The sequence below is a fragment of the Euleptes europaea genome, chromosome 2, assembly GCF_029931775.1.
Source record: "Euleptes europaea isolate rEulEur1 chromosome 2, rEulEur1.hap1, whole genome shotgun sequence".
Classification (NCBI taxonomy): domain Eukaryota; kingdom Metazoa; phylum Chordata; class Lepidosauria; order Squamata; family Sphaerodactylidae; genus Euleptes; species Euleptes europaea.
The window spans coordinates 76,946,867-76,963,542 of record NC_079313.1 but is presented as its reverse complement, the minus strand read 5'-3'; the positions used below and the strand labels follow the sequence as shown (position 1 = coordinate 76,963,542).

The following is a 16,676-nucleotide window of genomic DNA, read 5'->3' as shown; positions in this document are numbered from 1 at the left end:
GATGACATCATGATAATGTTTCACGGAAATTGGTCCACCTATGTGATAAATACAGGGCTGGATCAAAAAGGAAAGGAAAGATGGGAGAGTAACTGTGAAAGGCTTTAATCAAAAGGAAACTAAAGGCCAAAGTGGCCTGGTACTGGGATTCTTGAGATAAAAGAGTGATGGCAAAAATGACTGCTTTTTAAAGACACAAAAATAACAAGAAGAGGCCACTTTACAACCAATAAAAGTAAGCTGATGAAATTCAGAGACTCCAACCTTTTATTAAAGCTCCTAAAACCTTCCAAAGAGCCTTCAAGTAGTTGAATTGTATGATTCACATGCAAAGAAAAATTCAACCAGCCCAGGTTTGGTGAAAACTGGCAGCTATAACAAGCTGCAGCCAACAAATTCCATATCAGCAGAAGGAAGATACGGGATATAAGGGAAGCTGAACAGTGGAAGCTGAATTTACAGACTGCTGCTTGCAACATGGCCCTCCAAAAGCACGTACACATTCTGGTGCACTTACACACTGTGTTTTCTATCCTTTTTTAAAAAAGTATTCTAACCATGGATACAGTTCTGAAAACATTATGTACATAAAACTAAAAGAAAAAAGAAAAAAGCTCAAACCAATTGCAATTCAGAATATAATTTCTAAAATAATTTTATAATCCTTTTTACTAACTTTATTGTATATAATGCAGCTGGCAGGGCTCTGATTTAAAGGCAAAGACTGACACGGGCATCTCATTAACTAACATACCTTCATGTGCATTTGGTCCTGCTGGGGAAACTATTTGGGGGAATGGGTTTTACATAGTCTCTTTTCCTCATATCTTTGCCCTGAAATCACAGCCCCAGTGGCTACCTTGTTAATTTTTAAAAAAAAGAAAACAGGTTAAAAAGACAATGTATTATATTGTTCTGCCCTAAGCCACACTTGAGATGTTTCTAGGATTGAATCAAGGATTTTCATCTTGGGGATTATAATTCTAGGACACTGGAACCACGTGTTCCAACTGATCATGAAAGGGATAGCATTGCTATTATCCTAACAGAATATGCAAATTAGCAGTAGAATTATAGCTCTCATATTTAGAAAATGGACCTTCAAGCAGAACATGATGCCAATCCCAGCAGAAATAGGATCCCAACAACTGTACTTTAACAGTAACACCCAATCTCCTGCAAATATCTGACGGGACTTTAATAACCAAATCATTCCACTGTCATGATGCAATATATCTAGCTACTGCAAAACTGTTCCGTTTTGTTCGGATCTCCTTTACCTTGCTATCCATAAACACATTAACTGCAGGAGATAGGAGGGTGCTCTTTGGCCTGACCCCCAGTGATGGAAGCAGCCATCGCTTATACTTCCCCCCAACGCTTCTTGTTTGCTTGAGATGTTTTTACTACAAGTGTCACTCCCATTTTACTGGCTGTCGCTCATCTTTTCCCCCCTGTGTTTAAAGTTAAACACCAGAAAACTGTATTAATGAGTATTAGCATTTTAATAGCTCCCTCGGTTTTACTGATCTGTGATGAAGAATGAAATCTTCTACTGTTGCACGCCTCCACCTGTGAAACTGGCCACCTTTAAGAGCCAGTTAACGGATAGGAAGGTTGCCTTCCTCATTAAAAGTAACTTCACCACACATTTTCTCAGGTACAATTGTAACTATAAACCAAAGTCACAGAGCAAAATATTTTTCTAAATCTCAAGAGTCTCCCCCTCCACACACACTAACCATTTTATTTGAAGACTCATTAGAAGGTAGAAAAAAAAATCTTAGCATACTGAGGGACCTAAGTAACAATTTTAAATGACTTTCTCAAGACTTTAAAAAAAAGTTATTTGTTGTCAATATCCTTACTGTATCTCCCCTTCCAGATCCATTTGCTAGCCCTTTCCTTTCCATTATCTGTCTCCATTCCCCATACCAGCCAGTTGCACCTCCTTAGAGAAGTTTACCTGCCCTGTGGCTTGCTATGTCTTTTACAGCATTGTGTTATAATACCTGGCTATAACAAAGGAAGAGCTGTTACATTCCTATCTCTATTATGATCAAGGAGTTATTACTATTTTCAATGGGAATAGACCAGATTTAAACTGATTATTCCATGGGGCACAGGGTATTCAAACTGGGAGATTGATGCTAATTAAATGAGAAAATTATCCCCACAGATTCAGATGATGATGAGTATTGCAGGTTCACACAGAATAACAGACACGCAAGCGTAGAAAGCGGAAGGAACGAAAAAGGAAAGGAGGAAAGGGGACAGAAGAAAGAGAAAAGTTAATTATGAGCCCTGTAGGTACATAGTTCATGGTTCTCAACGTTTTAAGGGATAAAGCCAAATAACGTTTAAAAATGCCATGTAAGCCAGGCGCACTCTTGTTGGATCTTAACATTATTTTCTCCTGATCCTTTGATGGAGATTAAAAATTTCCATGTGAATACAAATAATGAAACAACAGTTACTTGGGTTTTTTCCCCCAGATCTCTATGTTCCAAAGCAGAGCAACCAGTCACCATTCTCCTTCCCCATCCCCACTGCTTTAAAGAAAAAAAAGTCAACTTACTTTGAAGAAAAAAAAAGACAAAACAATGCTAAGAACAGGAGGATTAGGGAAATGATATTTATATCATGGGCCAAATTAAAATGTCAATGCTAGAGGCGGTCAAACAGCCCCTACCGTATATACACACCAAGCATGTCTCTTCAAGGAAACAGGAAAGAGATTTGAAAAGAGTTAATGCAGCCCCCAGTTAATACCACCTGCCTCAGACTCAACATTCCTTAACAGACAGGGGTTGTGCTGATTTCCCACAATATGGCTTTAGTGAGCACAATAGAAGAAACCATTATGAGCATTTCTACTTTTTTTTTTACTTACTCACTGCTTCAAAAGTTGGGCATTGAAGAGACATGCAAAGAACGCAATGAGAGAACTTGTATGTTACAGGCAATAGGTTTTTTTGGGGGGAGGGGGAGAAAGACTTGAACTAAAAAACCTAGCTGGACAGGTTGCTGCCCCCACCCCCAATCGTTTTGTTTTTCTCAAAGCAACATATAATTTTAACCTACTACATGGAAATGCAGAGGTAGCCAGGTGGACCAATAAATTACTAAGCAGTTCCTTGTACTTAACATTGTGCCTTGCCTAACAGAATTTATGGCATTAATAATGGCTCTGAGTTAACAACATGCCTGTCTTCTTGCCATTTGGCTGCAACAGTTTATAAATGTAAGACGAACAAGTTTAAGATTGCCTTCTGGTTACACAGAGAACATTTATCTCTAGTTCATATTTTAGAGATGTAAAAAATACACCAAAGCATTTGTTAGTGTTCTGTAAGAGATATATCTGTTAGCTGCTACTGTGCATTTCACTTACACCATATATTAAAAGCTGCTTATATTTGGCCAGGTATTAATAAATGTAAGGCTACTTGTTAAATGGCAACAGTGATTGGAACAATATACCTCAATATAAGGTACATGTACCAATGCCATTTGCCTGGGTTTGATATAATTGAGCTTGAAGGCTGTGAGGAATCTACTTGCAGCCTGAATTCTGTTGGCAAAGATTTATCTACATGTATTTGCAAGTTAAGTAGCTTCTGGTGTCTATCTTCACTTTCTGGGTTAGTGCTACTTCTCAAACCCTGCAGTGATGCAGACAGTCAACATCTATGTGCCTTTCCACAATTAAAAAAAAGTGCAATAAGTGAACAGTTTCTATTCAGCTGTTGCAGTTAGAAATCTTGATCATTCATAGGGTTGCTGCTCTAGGTTGGGAAATGCCTGGAGATTTGGGGGCGGAGCCTGAAGAAGGGGAGGGACTTCATACCTCTACAATGCCATAAAGTCCACCTTCCAAAGCAGCCATTTTCTCCAGGGTTAGCTGCAAGTAGGTCACAGTTGGCAATACCGCCAGTACAGTTACATTATAGTATAGTCACACTGAAGAGTCAAGAACCACATACAAATATGCAAGGAAGCTACACACACAATCCTACACAAACAGGTTTCTTATAGCATATTCACATTTTAGAAAGTTTCTACTGGATGTGGCTTCACAGAGAATAAATACCATATACATACTCAGTATGTATATGTAAACTGGACAGTGAAGAAAGCTGATAGGAAGAAAATAGATTCCTTTGAAATGTAGTGTTGGAGGAGAGTGTTACGGATTCTGTGGACTGCCAAAAAAACAAATCAGCCTGAACTGACCCTAGAAGCTAAAATGACTAAACTGAGGCTATCGTATTTTGGTCACGTCATGAGACGACAAGAGTCACTGGAAAAGCCAGTCATGCAAGGAAAAGTTGAGGGCAGCAGGAAAAGAGGAAGACCCAACAAGAGATGGATTGACTCAATAAAGGAAGCCACAGCCTTCAGCTTGCAAGATCTGAGCAAGGCTGTCAAAGATAGGACATTTTGGAGGACTTTCATTCATAGGGTCGCCATGAGTCGGAACCGACTTGATGGCACTTAACACACACACACACACACACACACACACACACACACACACACACACACACACTGAGTATACAGGACTATCACACATATTAGGGCTGCAAACCTATATGTGGGCCTGGAGATTTCCTGGAATTACAACTGATCTCCAGATGGCAAATCAGTTCCCCTAGAGAATATGTCTCCTTTGGAGGGTGGCCTCTTTAGCATTATACCCCACTTAGGTTGCTCCCCTCCACAAATCCTGCCCTCCTGGAGGTACATTCCCAAATCCCCAGGAATTTTCCAACCCAGAGCTGGCAACCCTTTTGCATATAGCTTTCACATTAACTTACTAATATGTATTTTCTCTACTTGCTTTATACGACCAGTTTTTAAAACCCCAGTGACTATGAAACAGCATTCATTATCTCAGAAAAACTACATCCTAAACAGAAAGAAAAGCTGCAGCTACCAGAGAAGCAGGCAGATTTGTGCTGAATTCCTAGCTGAACCAGTGAGAGAAAATGAATGAAACCAGTTGATACAATAGACTCACCAAACAAATTGCATTGCTTGATATATTTGCCTCCATAGAGAGACACTGTATAAACCCAAAATTCCACTGCAAGCTGATAATGTTCTTTGACAGTTTTAAACCTTTACCGCTCCAAGCCTCCCTATAATGCAGTAAAATAGATGACACTCTTGATAATGTGAGCAAGTTTCAATAACCCCTACCTTTAAAATGGATATTTCCCTATTTCACATTTTAATTTATTAGTCACAAGAGGCTTTTGTATTTTAATTACTAGGAAGATCACAAATTGGTTTCTCTATGCATCAATCACTTGGAAAGTGTTCATGGTATCACCCAGTCTCACAGGATAGAAAAGTACATTCCAGCCATAGGACCAATGTGTTCTCCCCGAGGTTGTCTACAGAGCAAGCTCTGTTTTGCAGCCATCTTTTCAGTGGGCAAGAAGAGAAGCTTGCATTAAGCTAAGAGTTTGCCTCTGCCAGACCTCCCTCACAGTCTGTAGCCCTGCCAGGAAACACAGGTGACAGTGTGAATGATAAAAAGGCATTGAGAGGGGAAAGCAAAACCACGCACTAGTTTAGTCTGGGAAGCATCTTAATGTAAACCTGCAGGGGCCTCTGTGTACAACATACCACACAGCAAATCAAGCAGAAGCCTGTGGACAAAATACACCCTCATCAACTGAAACAGAGCCTCTGACCCTTTGTAATCTTGATACTCATAATAGGAGGTACAGGATACATTTCAGTTCTTTCTTCGTGGGAAGGATTTCAGAGTTTAGCTCAGGTGGGATACATTATCTTTTCTAGAGCAGTTTTCCAGAAAAGGTCAATCTGGAGGCCTTGAAATGCTGAGGGAAGAGGAAAGGGAACTGCAGAGGAAACAGCTTATCAAAGGCAAAATTCTTCACCCTCCCACACACTTGTGTCCCTGCTTCTTTCAGCAGTGCTAAAGGTGTCATTTAGCTACACTGAATACATGCTAGTCAGTATCTCAGTGTGAATGTGTCAAGCTTTCCTGCAAAGCAGATTAACCTCCCTGTTTGGAAAATTGCTGCATGGTTGCAAAGACTGTTGTGTGTGTAAAGTGCCTTCAAGTCGCAGCCGACTAAGACTGTTACAGACTTTTAAAAAGATGGATGATGGAACTAACCCATACTCTTAAGTTCTAGCTACAGATGTAAAGTGTCTTGAAATTTTGAAGCCATTGGGGGGGGGATTTTTTCTAGAAAAAAAAGGAAATATTGGGAAAAACTGAAATATATGCAATAATTTTAAAAATCAGACTTAAACTTATTTTACAACTTTAACAACATAGAACACATCAGGCTGGATCCAGAGCAGCATTTCTGCAGGAGCAAAGACTTCTGCCCACAGAGCATGACTTTCATAGTCCCCCACCAGCAGCAGCCTGGAATCCCACCCCCCCAATCCTGCTCCTGGCTCCCTCGGGAGCAGGATTTCAAGGGCATCTCAGGCTGCTACATGAGGAGAAATCCTCACAACATAGAAATGCTGCATTGGATCCAACCCATCACTTATAACTTATTATTTGGTATATTTCTAGGATTTAAACTGAAAAATGCTTTAGTTTTTGACAAGCAAAATGGTGAATAAACCAATACTTGTCAGAGAGCTACAAACGGCCTTGCCCTATGTCACCTTTGCACATGTACCTTCGTTTTTGCATTCTGAGCAACAGGAGAGAAAAAAGTTGAAAATAGAAAAGAAATTTTGTAGTAAAGAAAATAAATTTTATTATTTGGACAGAAAGTCTCATACAATCACAAATATGACTACCAGCATGTTTGGATACTGATTTAAACTTTATAATACAGAAAAGCACTGAACTCTTCAATAGTGGATTATCACCATAAAACTATAGTATATTAATTGTGGACAAAATTAATCACATCTAAACCAATAAAAATATTCTTGAAAATACGTTATATGTGGCTGTGGTAAACACAGGGTTTACTGTTTTCCGTTGCTGTAGACTGCCTTACATAAAAATCTTCCTGCTACACATTTTGAATGAGGAAAACTTTGCCCTAAGAAGCATTTAACTCATTCCAAAAATAAAATACTTCATAGAAGGCTTTTCTCACTGCTCCTCAAATTTTTTTTTTTTTTTGTTGGAAAAAATGGAAGTTCCTAAACAAAACCGGGGGGGGGGGGGCAACGACCCAGAGTTTTCCTCCTGGTTTTTCCAGGTCTTCACAATCGTGTGCTAGATCAATTTGCTTTGATTCTAGAAGTTAAGCACGAAGTTATTCACAGGGGAAGATGTTCACAACTTCTTCAGACCTTTTCCTTGTTGTGGGTGCCTTCTGTTTTGACCTACTTCAATGAGTGCATGCAGTCTGTTCTCAGTATGTTGGTGATACCCATTTATATCCATCTTTCCCCTCAGAATTTGGCTCAGTGGTCCCAGTACTGAATCTGTGTCTGCCTTAGCTGTAGAGAAGATGAAAACCATCCCATGAAAACTGAATTTTATTTTGTTTTACTGCATTTATAAGAATCTTACATATGGTGATTTGGAGGTGGATGGTAGGTGGGATTTCTTATTACAGACACAACTTGATTCCCTATCCTATGGTTGCCTAATACCCAGTACTGAGAGCTGGAAAGTCTTGGAGTACTTTGAGATCGATTTCTATTCTTGGATTTTCAGATGTTGGCAGCAGCTTGAAGGATTTAAATCTGATAAGGAAAACCTACATCAAAAAATAAAAGGCATGCTTCATCTCTATCATTCATGCCTCTGCAACCTCCAGAATGATCTTTTATCTCTACATGGGTCTGTCTATGCAAAATCTTCCAAAGTTTCACCACGCATCAAATATATCAGCCCCTTTCTCAACAGAAGTAAAAATATAGGACAGTGAAGTAAAAACAAGTTAAAACATATAGAAGTAAATATACAGGATACCAGTGCTCCACTGCCTTCATTGGCCATCAATGTACAGGAAGAGGTGCTTCCTGCAAAAGAACATGACTCCTATGAAACTGCCCTGGTATAGCAGGTGGCGCTGAAATCCATGTCTTGGGCTCAGCTGTGGGCCGCTCCTGATTTAGGGTAAATACACTAACCTTTTCCTTGCAAAGCATTAGAGCCAGGATCTCTCTTTTACCATAAATGGATGTTTTTCTTCCTCTCAGTGGGTGGTCTACATTTCATAGTAGCAACACTGCAAGTTAAAAAATACAGGATGTGGCAAAGATAACCCACGTGCAAGGCTGGGAGAGGGGAGAGGAGGGATTTGCCGATGGACAAAACAAAAGTGTACAAAGAAGGCAAAAAAAGAGAAGGAATAAAAACGAGTTCTTCACTACAAAACAAGGAATCCCCAGTAGATATGAAGAGAAACCGCAGACCTGTATAGAGAAACCTGTTAAGGCAGTAAAATTCTTGATACAGTGTGGTAACCTTCCATCTTCCACTGCAGCTGGTTGGGTGGAAAGTTAATAGTTACAATTTTTTTAAAAGCAGGATTTGGGGGTTTGGATTTAAAGTGTTTAAACACCTAGCTTTGATCTTGACAATTAGAATTAATTGCCTGGAAATCCATCAATTAAAACCAACTGAGCACTGTAGACTCCTCTGATCAATACTACATGTGCACTTCAAGCGACTTTGGTGCCTCTCTCCTGCTAATGTGTGAGGGGAAGAAAAGTCATTTTAAATGTGCTTTGAATGCATTTTTATATATATAAAAATGGCAAGTGGAAGCATCCACCAAGCCAGCATAAGAATCAGCTTCTTCCTTAAGTAGAGATGTGCATGAATGATGAAAGAAGTGAACTAATTTGTTTCCTGGGAGAGCATTTTTTAAAAAATCTAATTTTTATGTATTAAGGCACATACACATGTGAAAAGGAAACACTCTCAAGAATGGGCAGTTTCTTCAGTTCACTGAGGCTGTGCACTCCACCCCAATGCCTCATAAAGCAAGAAGAAGAAGGAGAAGACACCAACTCCTGAAACTGCCCTTGGACGAGGCCTTCCAGATCCCAGCAAGGGTCTCCATTCCCTCACTTCTTCTCCCTCCTCAATCTCCCTCCAACCCATCTTCCTGGGAAAGATAAAGGATTCAAGTGGGAAAGCGGAGAAATTCTGCAGCACTGAGGCTGCATGAGGTACTGGCAGAAAGAACAGGAAGGTGTTCCTGTGTGTACTGCTTAGGCTGCCACCCCTCATCCCCCCCACGACATTCTGGATAAACCGCTTCTTCAAGATTGCTCCTCAGTTTGTGTTTGGTCATTGGTCTCTAATAAAGCTGTGATGCTCCCTTGACCCGATTCCAATTTGGGTCAGCTTTCACTCTTCTCTAGATTCAAATTGACAAAAAACTACAGACAACCTTACCAGCGTGGTGTAGTGGTTAAGAGCAGTGGTTTGGAGCGGTGGAGTCTGATCTGGAGAGCTGGGTTTGATTCCCCACTCCTCCACATGAGCGGTGGAGGCTAATCTGGTGAACTGGATTTGTTTCCCCACTCCTACACATGAAGCCAGCTGGGTGACCTTGGGCTAGTCACATTCTCTCAGCTCCACCTACCTCACAGGGTGTCTGTTGTGGGGAGGGGAAGCGAAGGTGATTGTAAACTGGTTTGATTCTTCCTTTAAGTGGTAGAGAAAGTCGGCTTATAAAAACCAACTCTTCTTCTTCTGTGTGTGTGTGTTAAGTGCCGTCAAGTCGCTTCCGACTCATGGCGACCCTATGAATGAAAGTCCTCCAAAATGTCCTATCTTTGACAGCCTTGGTCAGATCTTGCAAATTGAAGGCTGTGGCTTCCTTTATTGAGTCAATCCATCTCTTGTTGGATCTTCCTCTTTTCCTGCTGCCCTCAACTTTTCCTATCATGACGGTCTTTTCCAGTGACTCTTGTCGTCTCATGACGTGACCAAAATACGACAGCCTCAGTTTAGTCATTTTAGCTTCTAGGGTCAGTTCAGGCTTGATTTGATCTATAACCCACTGATTTGTTTTTTTTGGCAGTCCACGGAATCTGTAACACTCTCCTCCAACACCACATTTCAAAGGAATCTATTTTCTTCCTATCAGCTTTCTTCATTGTCCAGCTTTCACACCCATACATAGTAATAGGGAATATGATGGCATGAATTAATCTAGTCTTGGTGGCCAGAGTCACATCCTTACACTTCAAAATCTTTTCTAGCTCCTTCATGGCTGCCCTTCCCAGTCTCAATCTCCTTCTAATTTCTTGGCTGCAGTCTCCCTTTTGGTTGATGGTGGAGCCAAGGAATAGAAAGTCTTGAACAATTTCTATTTCCTCATTGTCAACCTTAAAGTTGTGTAATTCTCCTGTAGTCATTACTTTTGTTTTCTTGATGTTCAGCTGCAGTCCTGCTTTGGCACTTTCTCTTTTAACTTTCAGCAGTAGTTGTTTCAAATCTTCACTATTTTCTGCCAATAATGTAGTGTCATCAGCATATCTCAAATTATTAATGTTCCTCCCTCCAATTTTCACTCCACCTTCATCTAAATCGAATCCAGCTTTCCTAATTATATGTTCTGCATATAGATTGAAGAGAGAGGGAGATAAAATACATCCTTGTCTGACACCTTTGCCAATTGGAAACCATTCCGTTTCTCCATATTCTGTTCTAACTGTGGCCTCTTGTCCAGAGTACAGGTTGCGCATCAAAACGATCAGATGTAGTGGCACACCCATTTCCTTTAAAACCAGCCATAGCTTTTCATGATCCACACAGTCAAAAGCTTTGCTGTAATCTATGAAACACAAGCTGATTTTCTTCTGAAATTCTCTCGTACGCTCCAGTAACCAGCATATATTTGCAATATGATCTCTACCTCTTCCTTTTCTGAAACCAGCTTGAACATCAGGCATTTCTCGTTCCATATATGGTAACAGCCTTTGCTGTAAGATTTTGAGCATCACTTTACTTGCATGAGAAATTAATGCAATGGTCCGATAGTTGTTGCAATCTTTGATGTCTCCTTTCTTTGGAATTGGAATGTAAATGGATCGTTTCCAGTCTGTGGGCCATTGTTTTGATTTCCATATCTGTTGGCATATTCTTGTCAAGATTTTGATGGACTCCGTTTCTGTGGCTTGGAATAGCTCTATTGATATCCCATCTGCTCCTGCTGATTTGTTTCTCCCGATTGCTCTCAATGCAGCTTTCACTTCACTTTCTAAAACTGTAGGTTCTTCTTCAAAAGATTCTTCTTGGAAAGAATCTTTTATCCTTTCATCTCTTCTGTATAGTTCTTCAGTGTATTGTTCTTCTTCTTCTACCTATCATTAACCACCTTGAGACAGCCCACAGGACAATACTCCCTAAAAAAGTTTCCTCATCTCCCTGACCAGCAATACATCTCCTCAGTCCAACTGGAAGATGTAGTTGGAACAGCAGGGAGGCCTTGGGCAATGCTGCTGCACAGAATGCTAGCAGAAGCCTGGCCTTCGGCTGGGGAGGGTGGGGTAATAATAATAATAATAATACCACCTCCCCTGTCGAAACACCCTTTATTTGCTAGCTACTAACAGACACAACCACACTGGAAACATCTCTGTTGCATGCCCAACCAGCCCTCTTTCTTCACACACCCTCAATCGTCCACAGGAAACGTCAGTCCATCAACTAGGCACAACACACCAACATCTAACCAAAATTAAAGAGCTTGCCTTAATTATGAGGCTGCTGTTCCAAGGAGAAGTGTTTGTGTAAGACCATATTTCCAGCACTAGAAGCGCAATGTATACAAAAACATATTTATAATTTAAAAACCTAGCATCCTTGAGATTGAGAAGGCCTCTGCAGTGCCTCCCTGGCAACCTCTTGATGACAAAGTTGAAGCTGGAAAGGGATTCCAAAGTTGTCTTTCACTAGTGGAAGGTAGGCAGTTTTTGCCCATGCTGTTCCACAACTGCCTCAACCCCCAGTAGCTGCATTTCAGGGAGAACAAAGGGCTGAAACAGGAAGAGGTGGGAAAGGTCTGTTCTGCAAACTGAGCCTTTGGACCCTCCCGCGGCAGCGTGCAGGCCAGGGGAATGGAGCACGGGGAGGGCTGGCGGGGACCCTCCCGCGGAAGCGCAGGCCGGGGGAATGGAGCACGGGGAGGGCTGGGGGGGACCTTCAGCTTTGTGCGCAGGCGCTCTGGCTTCCCAGTGAAGCCCGAAGTGCTGAGATGAGGGCCTGGCTAGCGACAGCTAGCTCCATGGAGCTCCCCGGCCTCGGCAGGTGGGCCGTGGAGCTCCCAGCCTCGGCAGGTGGGCCGGGAGCCGGACAAAATGATCTTGCGGGCCGGAGGTTCCCCACCCCTGCTCTAGGCTGATCCTGCATTGAGTAGGGGATTGGACTAGATGGCTATATGGTCCCTTCCAACTCTATGATTCTGTGATTCCAGCAGACTGCCTGGTTGCTACTATTCACACAGACAATCCATCTGCAACAGTGGATTTTTAAATGATGCCCTCACCTGAAATATACGTAACAAAACTAGCCCTACAGAATAGCTGCTGCTTCATGTGTTTGTATATGTTTGTGTATAAAACTCTTTGATTTTTTTTTTTTTTTTTGCTTTCCCAATTAAGCAGCTGCAGTCTCCCAGTGCCATTTTTTTTAGAGTGGCCATTTTTCCTGAGCCCTGTGTCTACCTCTGCTCCTTGCTAATTTGGAGCTGGCAAATCAGCAGACAGTGAACAAGTGCCTCTGAAAACAATGCAAGATCCAGAAAAGCAGAAGGGTTACAAGGGCAGAAATCTTAAGATTGGCTGCAGCAGGGATGTACGTAACTCTGAAACTGAAGCATAAGACAGTTATACTGAGGCACGGGCAGGGCTTGAAAAGTGTCTCTTCTCTCAACCTCTTACAGTGTGCAAGTCTTGGAGCAGAAAATGGAAAAGAAATCCCACAAGGCATGTCACACAATTTAAAACTGCATACTATGCTAGAAGGATACCTGTAGGGCATGAGATTACATCAGAGTCTAGTCACAAGGCAATATGGGCCAGCATCCAAAGGAGGTAAAAGAGGGATGACTTTTCCTGAAGGAAATGCAGTGACGGAGAAGATTCCAGAATTATAATTACAGCACTTTGAAATACACATGTGATGTCAGCAGCTTTTCTTACCTGTTCTCTACAAGAAAGTCTACCACACATTTCTTCAAGCAATACAGATGAGCATCCATCAATCCTGTCCTGATGTGCATTCTGGAATGCCTAGAAGGGGAATAAAAGAGTGAAGTCACTCAGCTCTGCATTCCATAACCATTTTAATAGCCCCACTTTAAAATCACTAGATGGTAAAACTTTACAAGAGACATCTGTGTTCCTAAGTCTCTGCTAATGGAATTAGTAGAGAGGTGAATTGTGATGGCTTCCACAACTACTATGTGCCAACAAGCATATGCCTACTGACCAAGTTTTCCATTGATTCCATTCCACATAGAGTACATTTACCTATTATCATGGAGGGTTTTATAAGTGCCTGTTTCTGTAAGTGCAGGGACCTTGCTTACTTCAGTTTAATTAATGGCTCGAAAAAGCTAATCAGCACTCTGTTTCTGCCAAGAGTGACTCCTAAATAGGGACATGGGACAGAGTGTAGCAATGTACAGAGACACATTTCAAGAACCATAGTTACAGGCAAGTAATCTTTTTACTTATTGCCATTGTAAGATAAAACAGAGGCAATCACAAGTGGATAGATTCTATATAGAACTGCAGCCTGCCACAAACACTGTGAGATCCATGAGTTGGTGTACCCTGCTTACTATGCAGAGGAAATAAAAAGCTATTATCCCTTCTCAAACACAGTAATCATCTCTGCAAGCAAACCCAGAAACACTCTGCCTCTACTAAAACGAAACAGTAAGCTAGTTGTGGCAGGAGATTTAAAGTCTCATTAAAGGGAGAAGGAATGGATGTCGGTCACTTGTGAAAATTCCCTCCAAAAGTCCCAAACTAACTTACTAGTGCAAAATAAGGTTTGTGAGTAGAGTCCTAAAATATACCACATCCACCTTTTGCTTCCTGCCACTAGCTCTAGTGGGGTTTATGTGCTCCCTCCCTTCCCCTTGAGCATGGACAAGTACTCAGAAATAAACTAGTCAAAATTAAAACTGAATCCACTCTGTTCCTTGATGTCTTCAATTTAACCAATCTAATCTTGTAATTCAAATTATCCTTTGAAAATCTTTCAGTGGTCATTTCAGTGATGAATGACCAACAAGAGCTTAAGGCCCCCACTCTTCTGGACAGCTCAGCAATACCATTCTGGGGTCAAAATTATACATCTGTAGGGAATATACAGTATTGTAAAAAGGGGGAAAACGCCTCCTTGGAAAACATGGCACTAAATTTGCAGATTAATGCAGTAACAGGAAGAAATCTACTCTGCCCAGTGGTAAACTATTGGCACAAAACCCAGAGATGAAGTAGTTTGCCTTTAATTTGAGGTGTTGACCTAAAGTTTCAAAAGCGTCAAATGAAAAAGATGACCAAATAGTTTCTATATAACCTGTTAAAATAGAGTTATAGCCTGGTAACTAAAGAGTTAGGTTTCCTCTCCTCCACTTTATTCTAAAATGCAAATCTTTGAAATAGGTTGCATAGTACTTTTACTAAATTTGCCTTTATGGAAGGGAAACCATTGCAGGCATTCTGTTCAGCCTAGACATTACCTCCATTCTTTTGTATATAAATTATGGACAGTATTCTTTATATATGTATGGTCACAATGTGCTCCAGGTTTATTCCACATTTGCCTTCATTATCTACACAGTCTCTTTCCCCACATACAATTGAGAACAGGATTAATATGTTTTGCTGCCAAAAGAATATAATCTTGAAGAACCTTAAAAATCCTCTGGAACATATGTTTCCCCCTGAACAAAGAGAACCACTGTGTAATATAAGTTCTTCTCTGTAGATCTTTGGCAGTTAAGACATTGATTGAGACCCCCTCCCCCACCCCCATCGTTTTGTTTAAAATTGCATCTGAAGTCAGCCATGCTGTTCAAGGGAAGGCTGGGTGGAAAGCAGTGTGTGGCCAGGGAGAGACACGGCTCGGGGCTCACAGGGTCTTTCTGTCCCCTCTCTAGCATGGGCTATGAGGTCTTCACACAATCTGGCAACTACAGTGCATGATAGGCATAGGAAGATGACAAAGATGTGAAATGGTGTTTCTAACAACACCAGCTGGTTAATTCTTCCAGCACACAAACTGACTACAGTGGGGTGTCAAAATCTACAGTTCCGAGGGGTTTACTTTAAGTTAAAACTTTCACTAGAAGTCCAGGGTTGCAACAAGTGTTGTATCAAAGAGCAACAGATGCCCTGGAAGAAAACTCATCTTGAATCACTTACTCTGACTGCAACAGCTTCATAATCTGTGCGGCCGATGGCCTGCCAATTATCACTTTAAATTCTCCTTGACAATTTCAAATCTTATTAAAACCAAGTAACTTCCATTCCCTTGAATGCCTCAAAGAGACCATGCCCTTCTCTGCGGATGATGACTAAGGCCCTGCTACTGTATTCTCAGCTGTCTCTAGGGTATTGAGGTTTAAATGCACTGAAACTTACAGGATATTTTAAAAAGGAAGAATTAAATTTAAACTCTGGTTGTTTACTAGCACGAATTAAATAAGCCACGTTTCTGGACACATTTCCTTTTGCTTGTGGCTACTATACTACTAGCTTTTGAAACAGCCCATAAGCACAGGAAGACAAAACAGAAGTAACAATATTTCATGTCCAGTCCTGTCTTTTGCATGTAAAGAAAAAGGGTATTGGCAAGAATCTAGATACTGACTTCTTAGACCATTATGTGTACCACAATGGAGCGATTTATTCGAGGACACAGTTTATCAACAATGAGGGCTTAAAACCATAGAAAATGGAAGTCAGCATGTTACTGTGGATGGATGAAAAGGGAAAGAGTAATCCAGTTCTACTCCTTACACCCACAAGTAAAATCTATATTATAATCTACACAATTGCATGATTTAGTATAATTCGCACATCACAACAAACTCTAATTAAACAGAGGTTTGCCAGTATCACACACAAACACAGCTTCTTTGATGCGCTTGCACATTCCCTTCACTCCTCCAACCTTACTCCTCCTCTCACGTGCATATCAAGTCTGAACACTTTCCAGCTTGATCAAGGTGCAATTTGCCATAATGCTTGAATGCGGGTACATCAGCAAACTGGAGTTTGCTTCCTTCTACAAACTGGGATTCTAATCTTCAATTAAACCCCAATTTATAATCCTACTGGAACCACACTGGAACTTGCTTAAACCAAGAAGTGTTTAATCTAACTCTGTGTTAAAGGGAGGTGAAAGAGTAAAATGGGAGTACAGGTACGGCAAACAAACTGTAATTGTGCACAATCTCATCACATTCGAGTTTGTCATGACATCTAAATGCAGCCAGTAAACTCAATCTAGGGACTGCTTGTATGTATTGAGCCTTCAATAAGCAATGGGAACATTAGTGTATGCAAGGGCTCTCCTGTTCACTTTAGAGGTGGGGACAGCCTGAAGTGTTGTTTCCACATGAGACGGGATGCTTCAGGGAATACACAAGGAATTTTGGATTAGAGCCAGGATGTGGAATTTTGTCTTCTACTTAGATAATTTGGATTTATTCACAGCTTACTCTAAC

The 16,676-nt window shown here is 41.0% G+C and overlaps 1 protein-coding gene across 1 annotated transcript in view; it reads right to left on the bottom strand.

The window, feature by feature from the left end:
* EIF2B3 (eukaryotic translation initiation factor 2B subunit gamma) overlaps window positions 1–16,676 on the bottom strand; it is a 102,936-nt gene that overhangs the window by 43,069 nt on the left and 43,191 nt on the right. The window contains exon 5 of the mRNA XM_056867652.1: window positions 13,132–13,221. Coding sequence (XP_056723630.1) covers window positions 13,132–13,221 — 90 coding nt within the window. The remainder of the gene's footprint in view (window positions 1–13,131; window positions 13,222–16,676) is intronic.